We start from the raw sequence: 16,940 nt of genomic DNA, 5'->3' as shown, positions 1-16,940 counted from the left end.
GTGTAGGGACAGATAGTCTTATGAACGATACCATGTGTTGCCAAGTACTATTGAAGATCCGAACTTTGGTATTCTCCTCCATTGTCTCTTCAGAGGACTTGAACCTGTGCATTATACTGCGTATGAACCATTTTGTGAAATCTCTAAAAGAGCAAATTAACCACCCCTTTGGATTTCATTAGACATACCTAAGTCATCCTTGTACAATCATCAATAAAAATAACAAACCAACAAGATCTACCTAAAGTAGTAACTTGTGAGGGCCCCTAGACATCTGAATGTATAAGCATAAAAGGACTTGGACTTTTGTTTAATGTTATTGGGAATAAGACTTGATTACTTTTTTATAGTTCACAAACATCACAGCGGAAGTTACTAATATCATTTTTTTTTTAAACAAACTTGGAAAAAGTTTCTTTAGATATCCGAATGAAGTATGTCTGAGGTGCCGATGCCATAATCAGATATCAGATTTTTGTCTATCTCTTTTATAGTAATCTATTGTCAAAGCCTACTATAACCTAGAAGAGCTTTTTGACTCTAAATCCAAGTAATACAGTTGTCCCCATCTAATACCATGACAAATAGTCTGTTTTGGTTGAATGCTTTTAAACTCATAAAATTCAGGCAAAAAAAATCACCACACAAGGTTTTGGTTATTTTGGATACTGACAATAAGTTAAAATTTTGGGATGGGACAATTAAGATAGAATTTAAGTGTAAAGAATTTTCTAGGGTTAATGATCCTTCCCCAATGACCCGGTTAAATTCACCATTGGCAATGGAAACAAAGTTTTGTGAGGATGACTTAAGGTTAAAAAATGCTTAGAATCAAATGTCATATGATCAGTAGCACCAGAATCAATTATTCATGCACTATTAGAAACAGATGTACACATATGTGAAGACTTACCATCATTTCCAATTGTGGCTACAAATGATGCAGACTATTTGGCAATTCTTCCTTTTCCACAACAGCATCAATAGAACTTCTCTTCTTGTTGTTGTTGGGCTTGCCAAGTTTAGTCTAAGCATGTTGACTTTCATTCTCAGCGTTCAGCATTTCTGGATTCTCCTTTCAAGGTAGCATGTTGGATTGCTTCTTGGTTAACTTCCAAGTTACTTTCTTCCAAATGTGGAACCAGGTTCTTTTTTTTAAGAATTTCCCCACACATTTTCCCTTTTTTCTTATTGACTTTTTTTTACCTTTTTTTTAGTTTTTTATCTTTTATTTTTTAAAAAACCTCACGCTTTTAACTCAAAAAAAAAAAAAAAAAAAAAAATTCGCATTCAAACTCTCAAAAGAGAGTTCCTTAGCACCTCCTCTCGGTAGCAGGTGGTCATCGTCGTTCACTTTGACAGATCAATTGTTGAGTTTCTCGACGACAATGGCAACCGCAGATCGTCATCAAATCAGCAGTGACATGCTGTTTTGATCTTCTCGGCAATGATAGCAACAGATGGTGATGGGTGATTATTTCCCTTGCATCGATGGGCATCATCAGCAACTTCCGGTGTTGTTGGCATTGGTGACAATGGCTGATCGATTCTCGTGGACTGGTGATCAATCCACGACAACTAAGTAGATCAACGATTAGACGATTTTTTTTTTCTAGTGACTTTGTTTGGGCTTTGGAGTTTTGGTTTTATAATTTTTTTTTGGCCATTTTGGTTGTTAGTAGGGGTGGGTAAAATTTTAGGGTAGAATCAGAACCGACGGGTACCCGAGTTTTGCTTTCGGTTCCTACCCAGAACCAGCCGTAACAGGGTAGGTTCCGATTCCAAAAAATAGGAACCAACACTGTATGGTTTTGATTTCGATTCCTAATCAAAGGAACCAGAACCAGGAATTGGGACTAAATTGATATAATACTAAATTGTGGGGGGTTTTATGATATTTTATATTTCTTGTAAATACATAAGAAAATTTAGGGGAAAAAATCGACAATCTCCATTCTCCTCTCCAATGCACCTATGGCCTGTCGATCTCTCGTCTCTCTCACTCTCATTTCAAATCGTCAAACTTGAATTTCCAGAACTGCCAATTCAAACTATCTCACACCATCTCATTATCTCAACTCTCACATTCGCAAGATATCTCCAATTAGGTATTTTAAAATCGCCAATTTTTGTATTTAGGGTTTTCAGTTATCATCATCATCATGAATTTCTATCTGCATATTTGGCTATTTGCATATTATAGTTTGTCTTATAGTCTTTGATTTCAAGATCATGAGAGTTATTTAGACAAGTTAGACATGTGTGAATCTATGCACCAACTTGATATTATTTTTCAACTTCCTCATTGTTTGATATTATTACCTCTAACAATGAACCGCACTCTCTTATTCTAATTGTCGTGAGGTTCACTAAACTTTTTGCTGTGGAGGAGGTTGATATGTTTGTCAATCTACAACATTTCCATATATCCAAACTTACAATATATTTGAAAGATCCTGAGGATGGCATTCAGGATGTCAAATGATCACACGACCGTACTTCCAATATTTTAAGTTTTGGAAGAAACAGCTTCCCCTGGGAACGTTTCCATATATGTTGTAGATGAGGAAGAGAATCGAGCTTTAAGATTGTTATTGGCAAAGATTTCACTTTCACATGGTGTTTCTGCTGATCAGATTCTTGACTTGGAAATAGCTCAATGAAATTACTTCTAGCTACAACTAGTGTTCTTAGCTTGTGGAATCTTCGAAGGAAATCTAACGGAAAGACAGGTGATTCATCATGAAAGCAGACCACCTGAAGATCTTCAAGTTTGTGAAACATCTTTGTTGAAAAATGTCTGCAGCCTGAGCATATCAATTTAATATCATCGCTGTTTATAGACAATTTCTCCAACTTCAAATCAGATGTCACCTGAAAATCCCAAGGAGGCATTAATTAATGTTCTTTTACATATTCCTCAAACAAAGCTCAGATAAGCATAGAACCTCTGAAAGGAAATTTTCCTACCTCTCCAGGGGAAAACAGAGGATGTTGAGTTTGGTTTTCAGATTGGCTCTGGACATGTGTGTTTTGGAAGCTAAGAAGCTTATGACAATGATAAACTGTTAAGAAAATGTATTTAGAAGAACTGAAACAAATGAAAGGAAAAGTAATGCTCTGTTCTTATTAACATTAACATTTACATCAATGTACATATATATACAACTTGTAAATAACTGTTTAACTAACTCTAACTGAAAGCTAACAAACTCTAACTATAACTTTCCAGCTCAGCACTCAGCATAACTAACTTCCACAGCTCAGCATAATGAACTTCCACAGCTCAGCTTCTCCTCTGTCAACTTGCTTCTTAACAAACTCAACACTCCCCCTCAAGTTGACACTTTGTAGATGTCCTTAATGCCAAGCTTAGCAATCAATTTCTCATGCTGCTGCACACCTAGACCTTTAGTCAAAATATCTGCAATCTGGTTTCCAGTTGCAATATATCCTGTCCGTATAACTCCTTGCTGAATTTTTTCTCTTGTAAAATGGCAGTCAATCTCAATGTGTTTGGTCCTTTCATGATACATTGGATTGGCTGCTATTTGCAATGCAGCTTTGTTATCACAATACAGCAACATAGGTTGTATTCCTTCTACTCCTAATTCATCCAACAAACCAAGCAGCCAAATTATCTCAGATACACATGCTGCCATGCTTCTGTACTCTGCTTTGGCAGATGATCTAGCTATAGTACTTTGTTTTTTTGACTTCCACGATATAAGAGATTCTCCAAGCTTGACACAATACCCACTTACTGATTTTCTACTCATCTGACAAGCTCCCCAATCCGAATCACAATATGCAACAAGCTCCATTTTATTGCTTGATGGTAATAACAACCCAAATCCAGGATTTTGTTTAATATACCTAACGACCCTTAATGTTGCTTCCAAGTGGGACTCCTTAGGTGCATGCATGTATTGACTAAGTGTTTGTACTGAAAAGGCTATGTCAGGCCTTGTCATAGTCAAATAAAGCAGTCTTCCAATCAACCTTTTATAAATGGATGATACCTTTAACAACTTGTCCTCTGATGCAGGTTGAAATTGCTGATCATATTTGAATGAAGTGAGCTTTGAATTCTGTTCAAGTGGAGTCTTAGCAGGCTTTGCATTGGCCAGTCCAGCTTCTGCTATGAGTTCTAATGCATACTTTCTTTGACTCATAACCAGACCTTCCTTTGATCTAGCAATTTCGATGCCACAGAAGTACTTTAGCTCACCAAGGTCTTTTATCTTGAAGCTCTTTTGTAGAACAGATTTCAAGTCAAGCAACATCTCCTGATCATTACCAGTAATTAAAAGATCATCTACATAGACTAGTAAAATTACTATCTTGCTGCCATTCCTTTTAGTAAATAGGGAATAGTCATATTTGCTCTGCTGATATCCATGCTTGATTAGTGCTTCTGTCAGCTTGATATTCCACTGTCTGCTAGCTTGCTTTAATCTATATAAGGATTTGAGCAATCTACAAACCAATGGCTCCCCCTGAGTGCGAAAACCTTTAGGTAACTCCATGTAAACTTCTTCAAAAAGATCCCCCTGTAAAAAGGCATTATACACGTCCAATTGCATAAGTGGCCAACCGTGAATTGATGCTAAAGCTAAGACACTCCTTACGGTTACCATTTTAGTAACCAGACTGAATGTATCAGTATAGTCAATGCCTTCCTGTTGGTTGTAGCCTTTGGCTACAAGACGTGCCTTGTATCTCTCAAGGCTGCCATCTGAGTGGTAGTTAGCTTTAAAAACCCATTTACATCCTATGGCAGATTTGCCTGGTGGAAGAGGAACCAAGGTCCAAGTTTGGTTAGCCTCTAAGGCAGCAATTTCTGTCTGCATAGCAGCCACCCAATTGGGATCTCGAACAACCTCTTCATACATAGCAGGTTCATGGATACGAGAGATAGCAGTGAGAAAGCATTGATAGGAAGGTTAAAGGTGCTTGTAAGAAACATAGTTGGTGATTGCATAATGAGCAGTAAGAGAGATATAATCAATGAGCCAGATAGGTGGTTTAATAGTCCTAGAGGATCTTCGGAGGACTGGAGGTGATGATACAGCAGGAGAAGTATCATGTGTGGAAGAGTCTGATGAATTAAGTGGCTCTAGTGAATTGTTATGTGAAAAAACCTGTTGTGGTGCATCAAACGGTAAAGGTTGGTGAGACAACTCAAAGTCCTCAAGATGTACAGGTGAAGGAGAATGATAAGGAGGCAAAGCGGCTGAAGAGGACTGAGAAAGGAATGGAAAAACATGCTCCACAAACTTCACATCTCTACTTACAAAAAACATGCGAGTTTCCAAATTCAGTAGCCTATATCCCTTTTGGGTTGTTGAGTATCCCATGAAAATTGATGGAGTAGCTTTCTTGGCAAATTTATCTATTGAGGAAAGATGAGTGGCATAACTGAGACAGCCAAACACCCTAAGATGATCAATTGACGGTGGTGTTCCATGCAACATTTCATAGGGAGACTTGTTGCCTAAAACAGGAGATGATAATCTGTTCACCAAATAACATGTAGTGAGAATGCATTCACCCCAGTATTGCAGTGGAATTCCAGCTTGGATTTTCAAAGATCTAGCCGCATCCAACAGGTGCCTGTGTTTGCGTTCTGCCATCCTATTCTGTTGAGGGGTGTAGATGCAAGAACTTTGATGGATGATGCCCAAGGATGTGAACAACTCATTACAAGCAGTGTTAAAAAATTCTCCCCCATTATCTGAGCGAATGAATTTGATAGAAGCAACAAAATGATTCTGGACCAGCAAAAAATATTTTCGAAGATGAAGTATGGTTTCTGACTTATGTTTCATTAAGAAAATCCAAGTGATCCTTGTATGATCATCTACTATAGTGAGAAAGAACCTATGATGGTCAACGGTGGGATGAGCATAAGGGCCCCAAACATCCATATGCAATACATGAAAAGGATGAGATGCTCTATTATGACTTGAAGTAAATGGCAATCTGACTTGTTTAGCTAAGGGGCATATTCTGCAATCTGCTACACACTTTACATCATCTTGAGTAAACTTTATTGAAGGGAACTATTTCAGTTTGAGAATAGGCACATGACCAAGCCTTTTGTGCCACAATTCAATAGAAGATAAACAACAATTATTATGTAAAGTAGGAAGATCTTCGGGCACTACAGAAATATTGAAAACCTTGGAGACAGCAGATGGATGTGGAGGCACAGCTGGTGTTGCATGGTGTTTGAAAGGCAACAAAAAATATAAACCTTCAGCTTCTCTACCAATCCCTTTTACCTTCCCACTGAAGAGGTCCTAAAGTATACAAAAGTCAGGAAAAAAAGAGATGTAACAAGACAAATCTCTTGTCATCTTTGCAACTGAAATCAAGTTGAATTTGAAATTTGGAATGTAGAGAACATTGGTGAGTTTCTGGTCAGAAGCAAGATAATGTGATCCAATATGAGAAACTTTAGACACATGACCATTAGGCAATCATACTGATGTAGAAACAGGTGAAGATGCTAAATCTGATAATAGATCAATACAAGGGGACATATGATGACTAGCTCTTGTGTCTAGAATCCAGGATTGTTTTTTACCTAATGAGGATAAAAAACACTTTATACCTACCATGTTTACCATATCTTCTGCTGTAGGAGTAGCTGAATCCTTGTTCAAGAGTTTGAGGATCTCTTCATATTGTTCCTTAGAGAATACCGCAGCAGCAGATCCTGAATTGTTGGGCTCAGCATGATTAGTAGATGGATCTGAAACAGTATTAACTGAAGATTGAGTTCCTGTAAATTTCTTTTTGGTAAACTTAAAATCAGGAGGATAGCCAATGAGCCTATAACAATTTTCCTTCTTATGGCCTTTCACATTGCAGTGCTCACAGGTAATATTCCATTTTTTTTTTTCCCTTAGATTGTTGTTGTGACGATGATGATGAGTATAGGACAGTGGATTCCAGGGAAGACTTTGATGTGGTGGATCCTATTATGCTCCTTTGACTCTCTTCTGTCACAAGCATGGAATAGGCTTGGTTGATACTAGGCAGTGGATTCATCATTAAGTTCTGTCCTCTTGCTTGCACATATGTCTCATTCAGTCCCATGAGAAACTGCAGAAGTTTTTGATTCTATATATGTTCTACATACGTTTTTGACATCTCACATTCACATGTAGGTAGCTGTATGATAGATCCATATTCATCACATAAAAGCTTGAGTTTAGTATAATAAGTGGATATAGTTGAGGTTCCTTGTGTTAAAGTAACAATGTCTCGATGCAGTTGAAAGATTCTTGAACCATTGATTTTGTCAAATCTCTCCTTTAAACCTTGCCATACCAGATGTGAATTAGAAGCATAGATTATACCACTCAGCAATTCTTTACTTACAGAGTTCATAATCCAAGAGAGCATAATGGCATTACATCTATCCCACTGCTGTTGCAAGCTAAGTGAATTTGTATCTCTTTTACAAGTTCCATCAATAAAACCTATTTTGTTCTTAGTAAGCAATGCAATTTTCATTGATCGACTCCATAGTGAGTAATTTTCTATTCCAATGAGTTGAAAAGAGACTAAGATAGAACCTAGAGTGTCCGAGGGATGCAAGTACAAGGGATGATTGAAGTCCACTGTTGATGAACTTTGATTATTCTGAGATCCAGTTCCAGTCGAGATGCTGCCATTTCCTTCAGTTGCCATTGATGGTTTTGTAAAACCAAGATTGCTCAAGAGTTTGAGTGAGGAAAAGCAAATTAAAAAATTGAAAGATTTGACAAAATAGAGCTGATATTTGAATAGCAGATCAGCACCAGATCAGGTGAAAAAATTTGATGATTGAATAAGGATTTCAGGCCTTAGATCAAGGCTCTGATACCATGTTAAGAAAATGTATTTAGAAGAACTAAAACAAATTAAAGGAAAAGTAATGCTCTATTCTTATTAACATTAACGTTTACATCAATGTACATATATATACAACTTGTAAATAACTGTTTAACTAACTCTAACTGAAAGCTAACAAACTCTAACTATAACTTTCCAGCTCAACACTCAGCATAACTAACTTCCACAGCTCAGCATAACGAACTTCCACAGCTCAGCATAACGAACTTCCACAGCTTAGCTTCTCCTCTATCAACTTGCTTCTTAACAAACTCAACATAAACCACCAAGCTTTTTAGCAATGGCAACTCTGTTGTGTGCGACCTGGGGTAGAAACTTTTGAGTTCTGGTAAATCAACAAGTTGCAAGAAATCTAGTTGATGAAACTTAAACACAGCCGCCACTTTTACGTCCTCGTTGGCAACAATTTCCTCCAACCCACAAGAGTTTATCTCTAGCTCTTTAAGTTGCCGCAGACCTAAAGCTATAGAGACTGGAAAGAGGTTTTTCATACTCCAACATTCTGTAACCCTTACAATTTCTAGATTTTGAAATGTGTGAAGTCTTTGCGGATTCTTTGATAATCTTCCGAGTCTGTCAGGAGGAACAAAACTGGTTAATTTTCCACAAAATTCAACTCTCAAAACCTTTAGTTTGCAGAAAGAATCTGCTTGGAGTTTATTGTGCCATATCAACTAGATGTTATCCAAGTGTGAGAGTATCATCTTCTCCAAGCTTGGACAATGAACCTGTATAACACGAAGCAGAAGATGAATAAGATGTCCATGTATTGTGTTAAGGTGAGCTTCTGGAAAGAAAAAAAAAATACCTTTTCATCAAAGAAAGGATGTATAACAGTAGTTTCATTCTCTAAGTTCATTTCTTCATGTTCTTTCTTGGAGAAGAATGTCTTCAAACTCTGACAACTCTCAATTTGAATTGCATTCAAGGATGGGAATTCAACCACAGAAGATTGAAACATAAATTTCAAAGCATGACAATCCTTCACAGTCAACCTTAAAAGTTTTGGGAACACAACCTGCAGACAGAATTCTTGTTCTGTAAACAAACTTAGAAATGTATTAAAATACCTGGAAAAAATACTAATAAATAAATAAATAAAACAGAAAAACCATACCTTTTGATCAGCATGGTCTATAGATTCTTCAATTTCTTCATCACCAAAAATCTCTTTTAGGTTCTTGCAATTAGTCACTTCCACTTCTTCGAGATGTGAAAGGTTTCTTGCCATGGAGATTGAGAAGACATGCTCCAACTCATCACATTGTCTAATTATTATGGTCCTTAAATTGGTAAAAGATTCTGCGTAGAGTCGACCTTCACATATCTTCTTCAACTTCTTCAATTTATGGAGATACAACGACTCTAACACAGGAAAGGCAGTGTGACAATGAGCCGTCTCTGAGTTAAAAATATATAAAAGATCCCCCCAACTTTTCTGAACACAAAGATGCTTTAATTCTGGGAAACCTTTCTCTGAGTTGAGAGCTTCAACCACATCTTCAACGCCACTCAGTTGATCTAAGTAGAGATCTTCAACTTTCTCAAACAAAATGTCAAACTCAGAACTCCTGAAACTGCGACCATTGTTGAGTTTCAATGTTCTTAACGTTGTATATTTACCATACCATCCCCATTTTTCTCCAATAAGTATTTTATACCTTTCCAGCTTTTCAGGGTTGAACAAATTCCGTGGCATAATCATGGCATTCGGGATATGTATGTATAAAGAGTTCAGGTGAGCCAATTACTTCAACTCAGCAAGAATAGCTTTACTCCGCCATTTATAACTATTAGCCATATATAATTCTTCCAATCGGGTCAACCTTGATATGACATTTGGTGTGATTTGTTGGAATTTTGGACAATTACTCAAATCCAGCGACTTTAACTTGGTCAAATCTCCAATTTCTGTAGGTAACACTTCAAAATCACAAAACGAAAACTTCAGACTCATCAATTCCTTTAGCTTTCTGATTATTCCTATATCGGTTAGCGAGCATCTGTTCAAACACAATGTCCGGAGTTTCTTTAGGCAAGAAAGAAGAGAAGATTCTGATGGTATGTTGATGCCACCCAGATATAGAACTTGTAATTCTTTTACCCCTTGAAAGAAGTTGTTCGGAATTTCTAAAGAACGATCTTGATCCTGATCCTGATCTTTCCTTAACAGCAAAACTAGCCTCAGGTTTGGACAGTCCAACCTTTCAGGAAGCTCATTAATATCCCCATTAATTACAGACAAATGGGTTAAATCTTCTTTGGACATTGTACTTTCCAGTACTTCTCTCGAGTTAGCTCCTTCTGGAATACTAACATAAACCTGTCCGCCATCCTCAGCAATCGACACAGCTACACTATGCATCGTGTGGCTCATTTTAACGAATTTGTCATCAACTCCACTATCTAACAACAAACAGGAAGCTCTTTTCAATGTATATACATCTCTAAACAAACCCATCCCCAATCCAATTTTCAACAAGTAATTTGTTGAGATTTTATCACCTGCACTAGTACATACAGCACAAAGCAGAAACAAGGATTTCACATCCTCACTTTCCAAAAATTCATAACTCAACTTCAAAATCCGATCCACTCCTTTGAAATTCTTTAAATCTTCCAAAATCTTTTGGCAGAAAGAAAGGCTCCTATTATGTTTGAGTGCATTTCCAATTGCTTTAACTGTAAGTGGTAAACCTGCACATCGTTTAACTACCTCAACTGCCAAATCTGGCAATGTTAAGTCGCCCACTATCGAGTCAAATAAATTCCTTGCTTCTTGGTGACTCAAAGCTTCAACAGAGAAATTGTTTTCAGTATCTGTGTAATTTCCCAACACTTTTTTACTTCTAGAAATAAGTAATATTTTCAATCGCTTTTGATCATCATCGAACTTCTCTTCAAAACCGAAAGGAATGCCAATGACCTTCAAGTTAATTGTTTCCCAAACATGATCCAATATAACCAGAACTCTTCTCGTCTGTCTCTTCAAACTATCAAGCAATCTAGCAGCCCTTTCATTCACGTCTGTCTCCGTTAATTGCCATCCCAGTTTCTTGGCAATGTCTTCTTGAATTGTTTCGACGTTCAAAGACTGTGCTACATCCACCATAACCATTGTATCAAATAATTTATCTTCCATGGCCACTGTTATAACCCAAGCCTAATTAATCAATTCGCAACACAAACAAACAAAACCAAGATTCAAGATCAAAACACACACACACAAAATCAAGGCACGAATTTACCGTGGTTCGTCTATCCAATCTTTAGCTAGACTATATCCACGTTGAGCTCCGAAATACGGATACTCACAGCACTAAAAGATTATCCAACAATTACAAGAAGAAAAGCATACAACTTTGCCAGAACAGATCAACCCTCAACCTAGGCCTATTCGCTCAAGAAACTCTCTACAATCTGCAAGAAACTGAGGACTAAACTAGCCTCAAGAAGGAAACGCAACCCTCTCTCTAATCTACCAGGATTATTCCCAGAAAGCCTCAGCAAATACCCAACCCTAGTTGCTCCCTAATTTTCCTCTCACAAACCCTAACTTGTAAGAGATTAGAATAATGCCTTGTTCACAACACTGTTGCTTCTTTTATATATGTCCATAACAGCAAATGTCAACCCTTAGATCTGTCTTGATCTGACGGCTAGGATTCCTTCAATTAACTTAAATGAAACGACCCCATTTTGGCTTCAAAATATTTTCAGTCTCCACCTTGAAGCCAACTTTCTTCCTTTCATTTATTTCCCTTTCTTCTTTTCCATTGCTAGACTTCTTTTTAGTGTAGTAAGCTATCCCATATTTCTTCTCAGCTCTAAAAGAAAGTGTTTATCTGATGTGAAGCAAGTTCAAGCAGTGCTTGAACTTGCCTGTGGCCACTACTTTGGTTCCCATGTCTGTTGGATTCTCTTCAGTAGGCACCTTCAAAAGATTAATTTCTCCCTTTGCAATCAGGTTTCTGACGAAGTGATGCCTGACATCCACATGTTTTGTTCGTTCGTGATACACCGGGTTCTTACTCAGGTGGATGGCACTTTGACTATCGGAGTAAACTGTTGCTGTGCCATTCAACGGATCAGCTTCTTTCAGAATTCCTTGCAACCATGTTGCTTCCTTGAATGCATATGAAATTGCCACGTACTCTGCTTCAGTAGTGGAAAGTGCAACCAGTGGTTGCAACTATGCTTTCCAGCTAACATAGTTGCCTCCCAGTGTAAAGTAATAAGCAGTTGTGGACTTCCTGGAGTCTCGATCACCTACAAAATCTGCATCTACATACACAACTAGATCAAGTGATGCATATCTTTTACAGAAAATTAAACCAATCTGAACAGTGCCATTAATGTATCTCATCAACCATTTTAAAGCATTCCAATATTCATTTCCAGGATTTGACATGAACCTGCTTAATAGAGATATTGCATATGCTAAATCGGGTCTGGTGGATATCATGGAATACATTACAGAACCTATGGCATTAGAATAAGGGACATTCTCCATTTTCAGCCTATCCGAATCTGTTTTTGAGGATTGTGACTTACTAAGTATAAAATGGTTTGCTAAGGGCATTGTCACTGCTTTGGATTCATTCATACCAAATTTTGAAACCAGTTTCTGTAAGTATGAGGATTGATGGAGTTTAAGGGTATTTGCACTTCTATCTCTATCAATCATCATTCCTAGTATTTTCTTTGCCTTCCCTAAGTCCTTCATATCAAATTCAGTATTTAATTTGGCCTTTAAAGTATTAATTTGAGACATGGACTTACTGATTATTAACATGTCATCTACATATAACAAAAGATAGATAGGCATGTTATTCATACAGGCAAAATAGAAACAATTATCATACATACTTCTAGTGAATCCATTTCCTATAATGAATGCATTAAACCTCTTGTACCATTGTCTAGGGGACTGTTTAAGTCCATACAGAGATTTATTCAGTAAGCATACATAATCAGGCAGTTTGTTATTCTTAAAACCTAAGGGTTGACTCATGAATATTTTCTCATCCAACTCACCATGCAAGAAGGCAGTTTTAACATCCAATTGTTCTATCTCTAAGTCATATTGAACAACAATTGCTAGCATGATTCTAATAGTTTTAAATTTAACTACTGGAGAAAATATCTCAGTGAAATCAATACCTGCCCTCTAAGTGTAGCCCTTAGCCACTAACCTTGCTTTGAATCTTGGCGGATCAGATTCATTTATCCCTTCTTTCAGTTTGTAGAACCATCTGCATTCCACCAACTTCTGATTCTTAGGCTTTGAAACTAGTGTCCAGGTTTTGTTTGAGTGCAATGACTCCATCTCTTCTTCCATAGCAGCCACCCATTCTTTTCTGTCCCTTGAACTCATTGCCTCCTCATAAGTGTTAGGTTCTGATCGATGTACCTCTGAACCAGCCAGGAGTGCTGTATAGATTAGGTCAACATAGTTGTACCTTGCAGGAGGTCTAATCTCCCTCCTGACTCTGTCTCTGGCTAACTGATATTGGGCCAGATTACCATGCTGATCCACTTCAGCACTGTCAGGAGGGTGATCTTCATCCTCCTGCTCTTGAGTTTGCTGTGGCTAATCTTCAAGTGGATCAATCTCATCTATTTGGATGTAATGATCCGGATTATTTTCAGGCTCCACCTCAAACTGAGTTGTCCCAGTTTGTCCAGAAGTTTCAGAATCTTCTTGTTAGCTACCTACACTGTTAGTACCAGATTTGCGGGAAAGACAGTTTCATTGAAAATCACATCCCTACTAACAATTACCCTAACCCCTGGGGCAACCCTTTCCCAAAGCCCCTAAACCCTAAACCCTTAGTTCCCTCTTGGTATCCTAAAAGAACACACTTAAGGGATCTTGGCTCTAACTTTCCATCTCTGGTATGTGCATATGCAGCACATCCAAAGACTCTTAGGTGTTCAAGAGATGGTCTCCTCGCAGACCACTTTTCTTCAAGGCACTTAAAGTCTATTAAGCTAGAAGGGCTTCTATTTATAAGATAGGCTGCTATATCTAGTGCTTCCCCCCAAAAGATTTTTGGTAGACCAGCTGTGAATAAGAGACATCTAACCCTCTCTAGAAGGGTTCTATTCATTCTCTCAACAACCCCATTCTACTGAGGGGTTCCCTTAACTGTTCTATGCCTCAAAATTCCCTCTTCTACACAGTAAGAGTCAAACTCCATGTTACAGAATTCTAGGCCATTGTCTGTCCTAAAGGTTTTCACCTTCCTATTAACGTGGTTTTCAACTAGGTTTTTCCAGCCTTTAAACTTGGTCAATGCTTCATCCTTGAACCTAAGAAGGTACACCCATATCTTCCTACTATAATCACCCACAATGGAGAGGAAATAGCAATTCCCTCCATGTGTCCTAACCCTTTCTGGACCCCAAAGGTTTGCATGCACATAATCCAACCCTTTTTTAGCCAGATGAGTTCCCTTTTGGAAACTTATTCTGTGCTGTTTTCCCAACACACAAACTTCATAGAAAGTTAATTCAGATATGGATTCCTTACCAAAATAGCCTTGTTGGCTTAACACTGTCATACCTTTTTGGCCTATGTGACCAAGTCTCAAATGCCATTTCTCTACAGCAGTCAGATTAGTAGATGATAGAGCAGGATTTACAGTAAATGCATAATGTTGACTACACAGAATGTACAGCCCATTTTGTTTGACCCCTTCAAGCAAAATTTCATTATTCTTATACACAACTATGGATCCTTTTTCTACCTTATAACTACATCCAGCTTCATCCAAAGTTCCCAAGGAAATCAGGTTTCTTTTAAGGTCAGGTATATATCTAACTCTGGTTAACATTATGACTTTACCATTATTTAACCTAATGGTTATGTTTCCTATACCTTGAACCTTGCAAGAGTGATTATTACCCATGAAAACAGTTTCTACCTCTCCTTTCCTAAAGTTCTGGAAGCATTGGATGTTTGGGCTCATATGAAAGGTACATCCCGAATCTAGAACCCATTCCTTACTGCTAGCTTGGTTTGAGATAGTGAGGGCTTCTGAAATTTCAATGCCAGTGCTGGTGCTAGCTAAATTACTCTATGTATTGTGCTGTTTTTGTTTCTTTATCCAATCATAGCAGTTCTTCTTAAGGTGACCTGGTTTATTACAATGAAAACACTTCCTAGTTTCTCGCTTAGACTTGTTATTCTTCCCTTTTTTCTTAGTCTTAGAGTTCATGTGATGCTGGGACTTCTTGTTACTATCTCTTCCTAGTTGTCCATGATCTGTCCTACTCTTGACAAACAAGTTATTCCCATTCCTTTTCTGGATTTTCAACTCCAGTTCCCTAGATTTCAGGCCAGCTATAATCAAGTCAACACTGGGAACTGTCCTAGTGTATTGTAAAGCATTCTTAACCACCAAATACTCATCAGGCAATGAATTTAACAGTATCATCGCTAAACTAGAATCACCTAACTCCTGATCTGTTCCTTTCAACACTAATGTCATCTTAAGAAACTCATCAAGGTTTTCTTCTACAGACTTAGTAACATCCATTTTATAAGAGAATAACACTCCTTTAAGGAATGCTAAGTTAGGAGCAGACTGTAAGGAATAAAGGGGTTTGAGTTTACCCTAGAGTGTGAGTGGTGTTTCCACGCCCTCTACCTTTCATAGGACTACATCGGACAGATTCATTATGATTAGATTATGGGCTTTCTCATCAACTTCAGCCTTCTTTTTCAGTTTCTCTTTAGACCACTTGGTGGTGTCTTTTTCCAGAGCAATCCTAACCTTATTATGTGAAAGAAGGGCCTTCATCTTCTTTTTCCATGTGTTGAAATCGATCTTCCCATTGTATTGGGAGATCTCCATACGAGTAGTGCTCATTGTACTGTAATAACAGGACAGGACAGTCTAAGGAGTACGTGGCATTGTTATACCAGAGGTTGCCAGGCAATTTTTAAGTGGTTACTGGTTTTCCAGCTGAGATACCCTTAAGCTTTATCAAACAAGATTTCTCCCCTGACTCGTGTTTGTGACTCAGACTAACCAATTCGGCCAGATTCAGGACGATTCGAAACCCTAAAGCTCTAGAAGCCTTTAATTCGAAAAACCCCCAAATCCTAACAAAACCCTAATTTCGATTTTGCATGAATTTCATCGATCCCTTGTGTTTGTGACCTAATCTCATGAATTAATCCCAAGACTCAGCAAGACTTGAAGTCCTAATGATCTAGGAACCTTTAAATCGAAAAACCCCCAAAAAACTGACAAACCCTAATTTTCGAATTCGTCAAGAATTAAACGATTTCTAAACCTAGATACACCTTAGAACTTTGGCTCTGATACCGCTGTTATAACCCAAGCCTAATTAATCAATTCGCAACACAAACAAACACAACCAAGATTCAAGATCAAAACACACACACACAAAATCAAGGCACCAATCTTTGGATAGACTACATCCACGTTGAGCTCCGAAATATGAATACTCACAGCACTAAAAGATTATCCAACAATTACAAGAAGAAAAGCATACAACTCTACCAGAATAGATCAACCCTCAACCTAGGCCTATTCGCTCAAGAAACTCTCTACAATCTGTAAGAAACTGAGGACTAAACCAGCCTCAAGAAGAAAACGCAACCCTCTCTCTAATCTACCAAGATTATTCCCAGAAAGCCTCAGCAAATACCCAACCCTAGTTGCTCTCTAATTTTCCTCTCACGAACCCTAACTTTTAAGAGATTAGAATAATGCTTCGTTCACAACACTGTTGCTTCTTTTATATATGTCCATAACAGCAAATGTCAACCCTTGGATCTATCTTGATCTGACGGCCAGGATTCCTTCAATTAGCTTAAATGAAACGACCCTGTTTTGGCTTCACAATATTTTCAGCCACCGAAGCTACTTTCTCCACCAGTGTTGTTTTGCCCATACCGACAAATCCATGTACCCCAATCACGTTAACGTCACCAGCCTTTAATGCATTGATAATCTTTTGTTCCACCGTCTTTCTTGAATCAAACACCTTGTAGC

At 37.9% G+C, this 16,940-nt stretch overlaps 1 protein-coding gene across 1 annotated transcript; it reads right to left on the bottom strand.

Moving 5' to 3' along the window:
• Nucleotides 1-9,655: 9,655 nt before the first annotated feature.
• LOC116128464 (disease resistance protein RPS2-like) lies at nucleotides 9,656-11,026 on the bottom strand. The gene has a single exon (XM_031414186.1). It carries the CDS (start codon nucleotides 11,024-11,026, stop codon nucleotides 9,656-9,658), a length of 1,371 nt encoding a protein of 456 aa, XP_031270046.1.
• Nucleotides 11,027-16,940: the final 5,914 nt, after the last annotated feature.

Source organism: Pistacia vera, unplaced genomic scaffold (assembly GCF_008641045.1).
Source record: "Pistacia vera cultivar Batoury unplaced genomic scaffold, PisVer_v2 Contig200, whole genome shotgun sequence".
NCBI lineage: Eukaryota > Viridiplantae > Streptophyta > Magnoliopsida > Sapindales > Anacardiaceae > Pistacia > Pistacia vera.
This window is presented reverse-complemented; position numbering and strand designations above follow the sequence as displayed.

Excerpts from the sequence above, each read along its gene's own strand:
- LOC116128464 (XM_031414186.1), bottom strand. The coding sequence starts at position 11,026 with ATGGTTATGGTGGATGTAGCACAGTCTTTGAACGTCGAAACAATTCAA.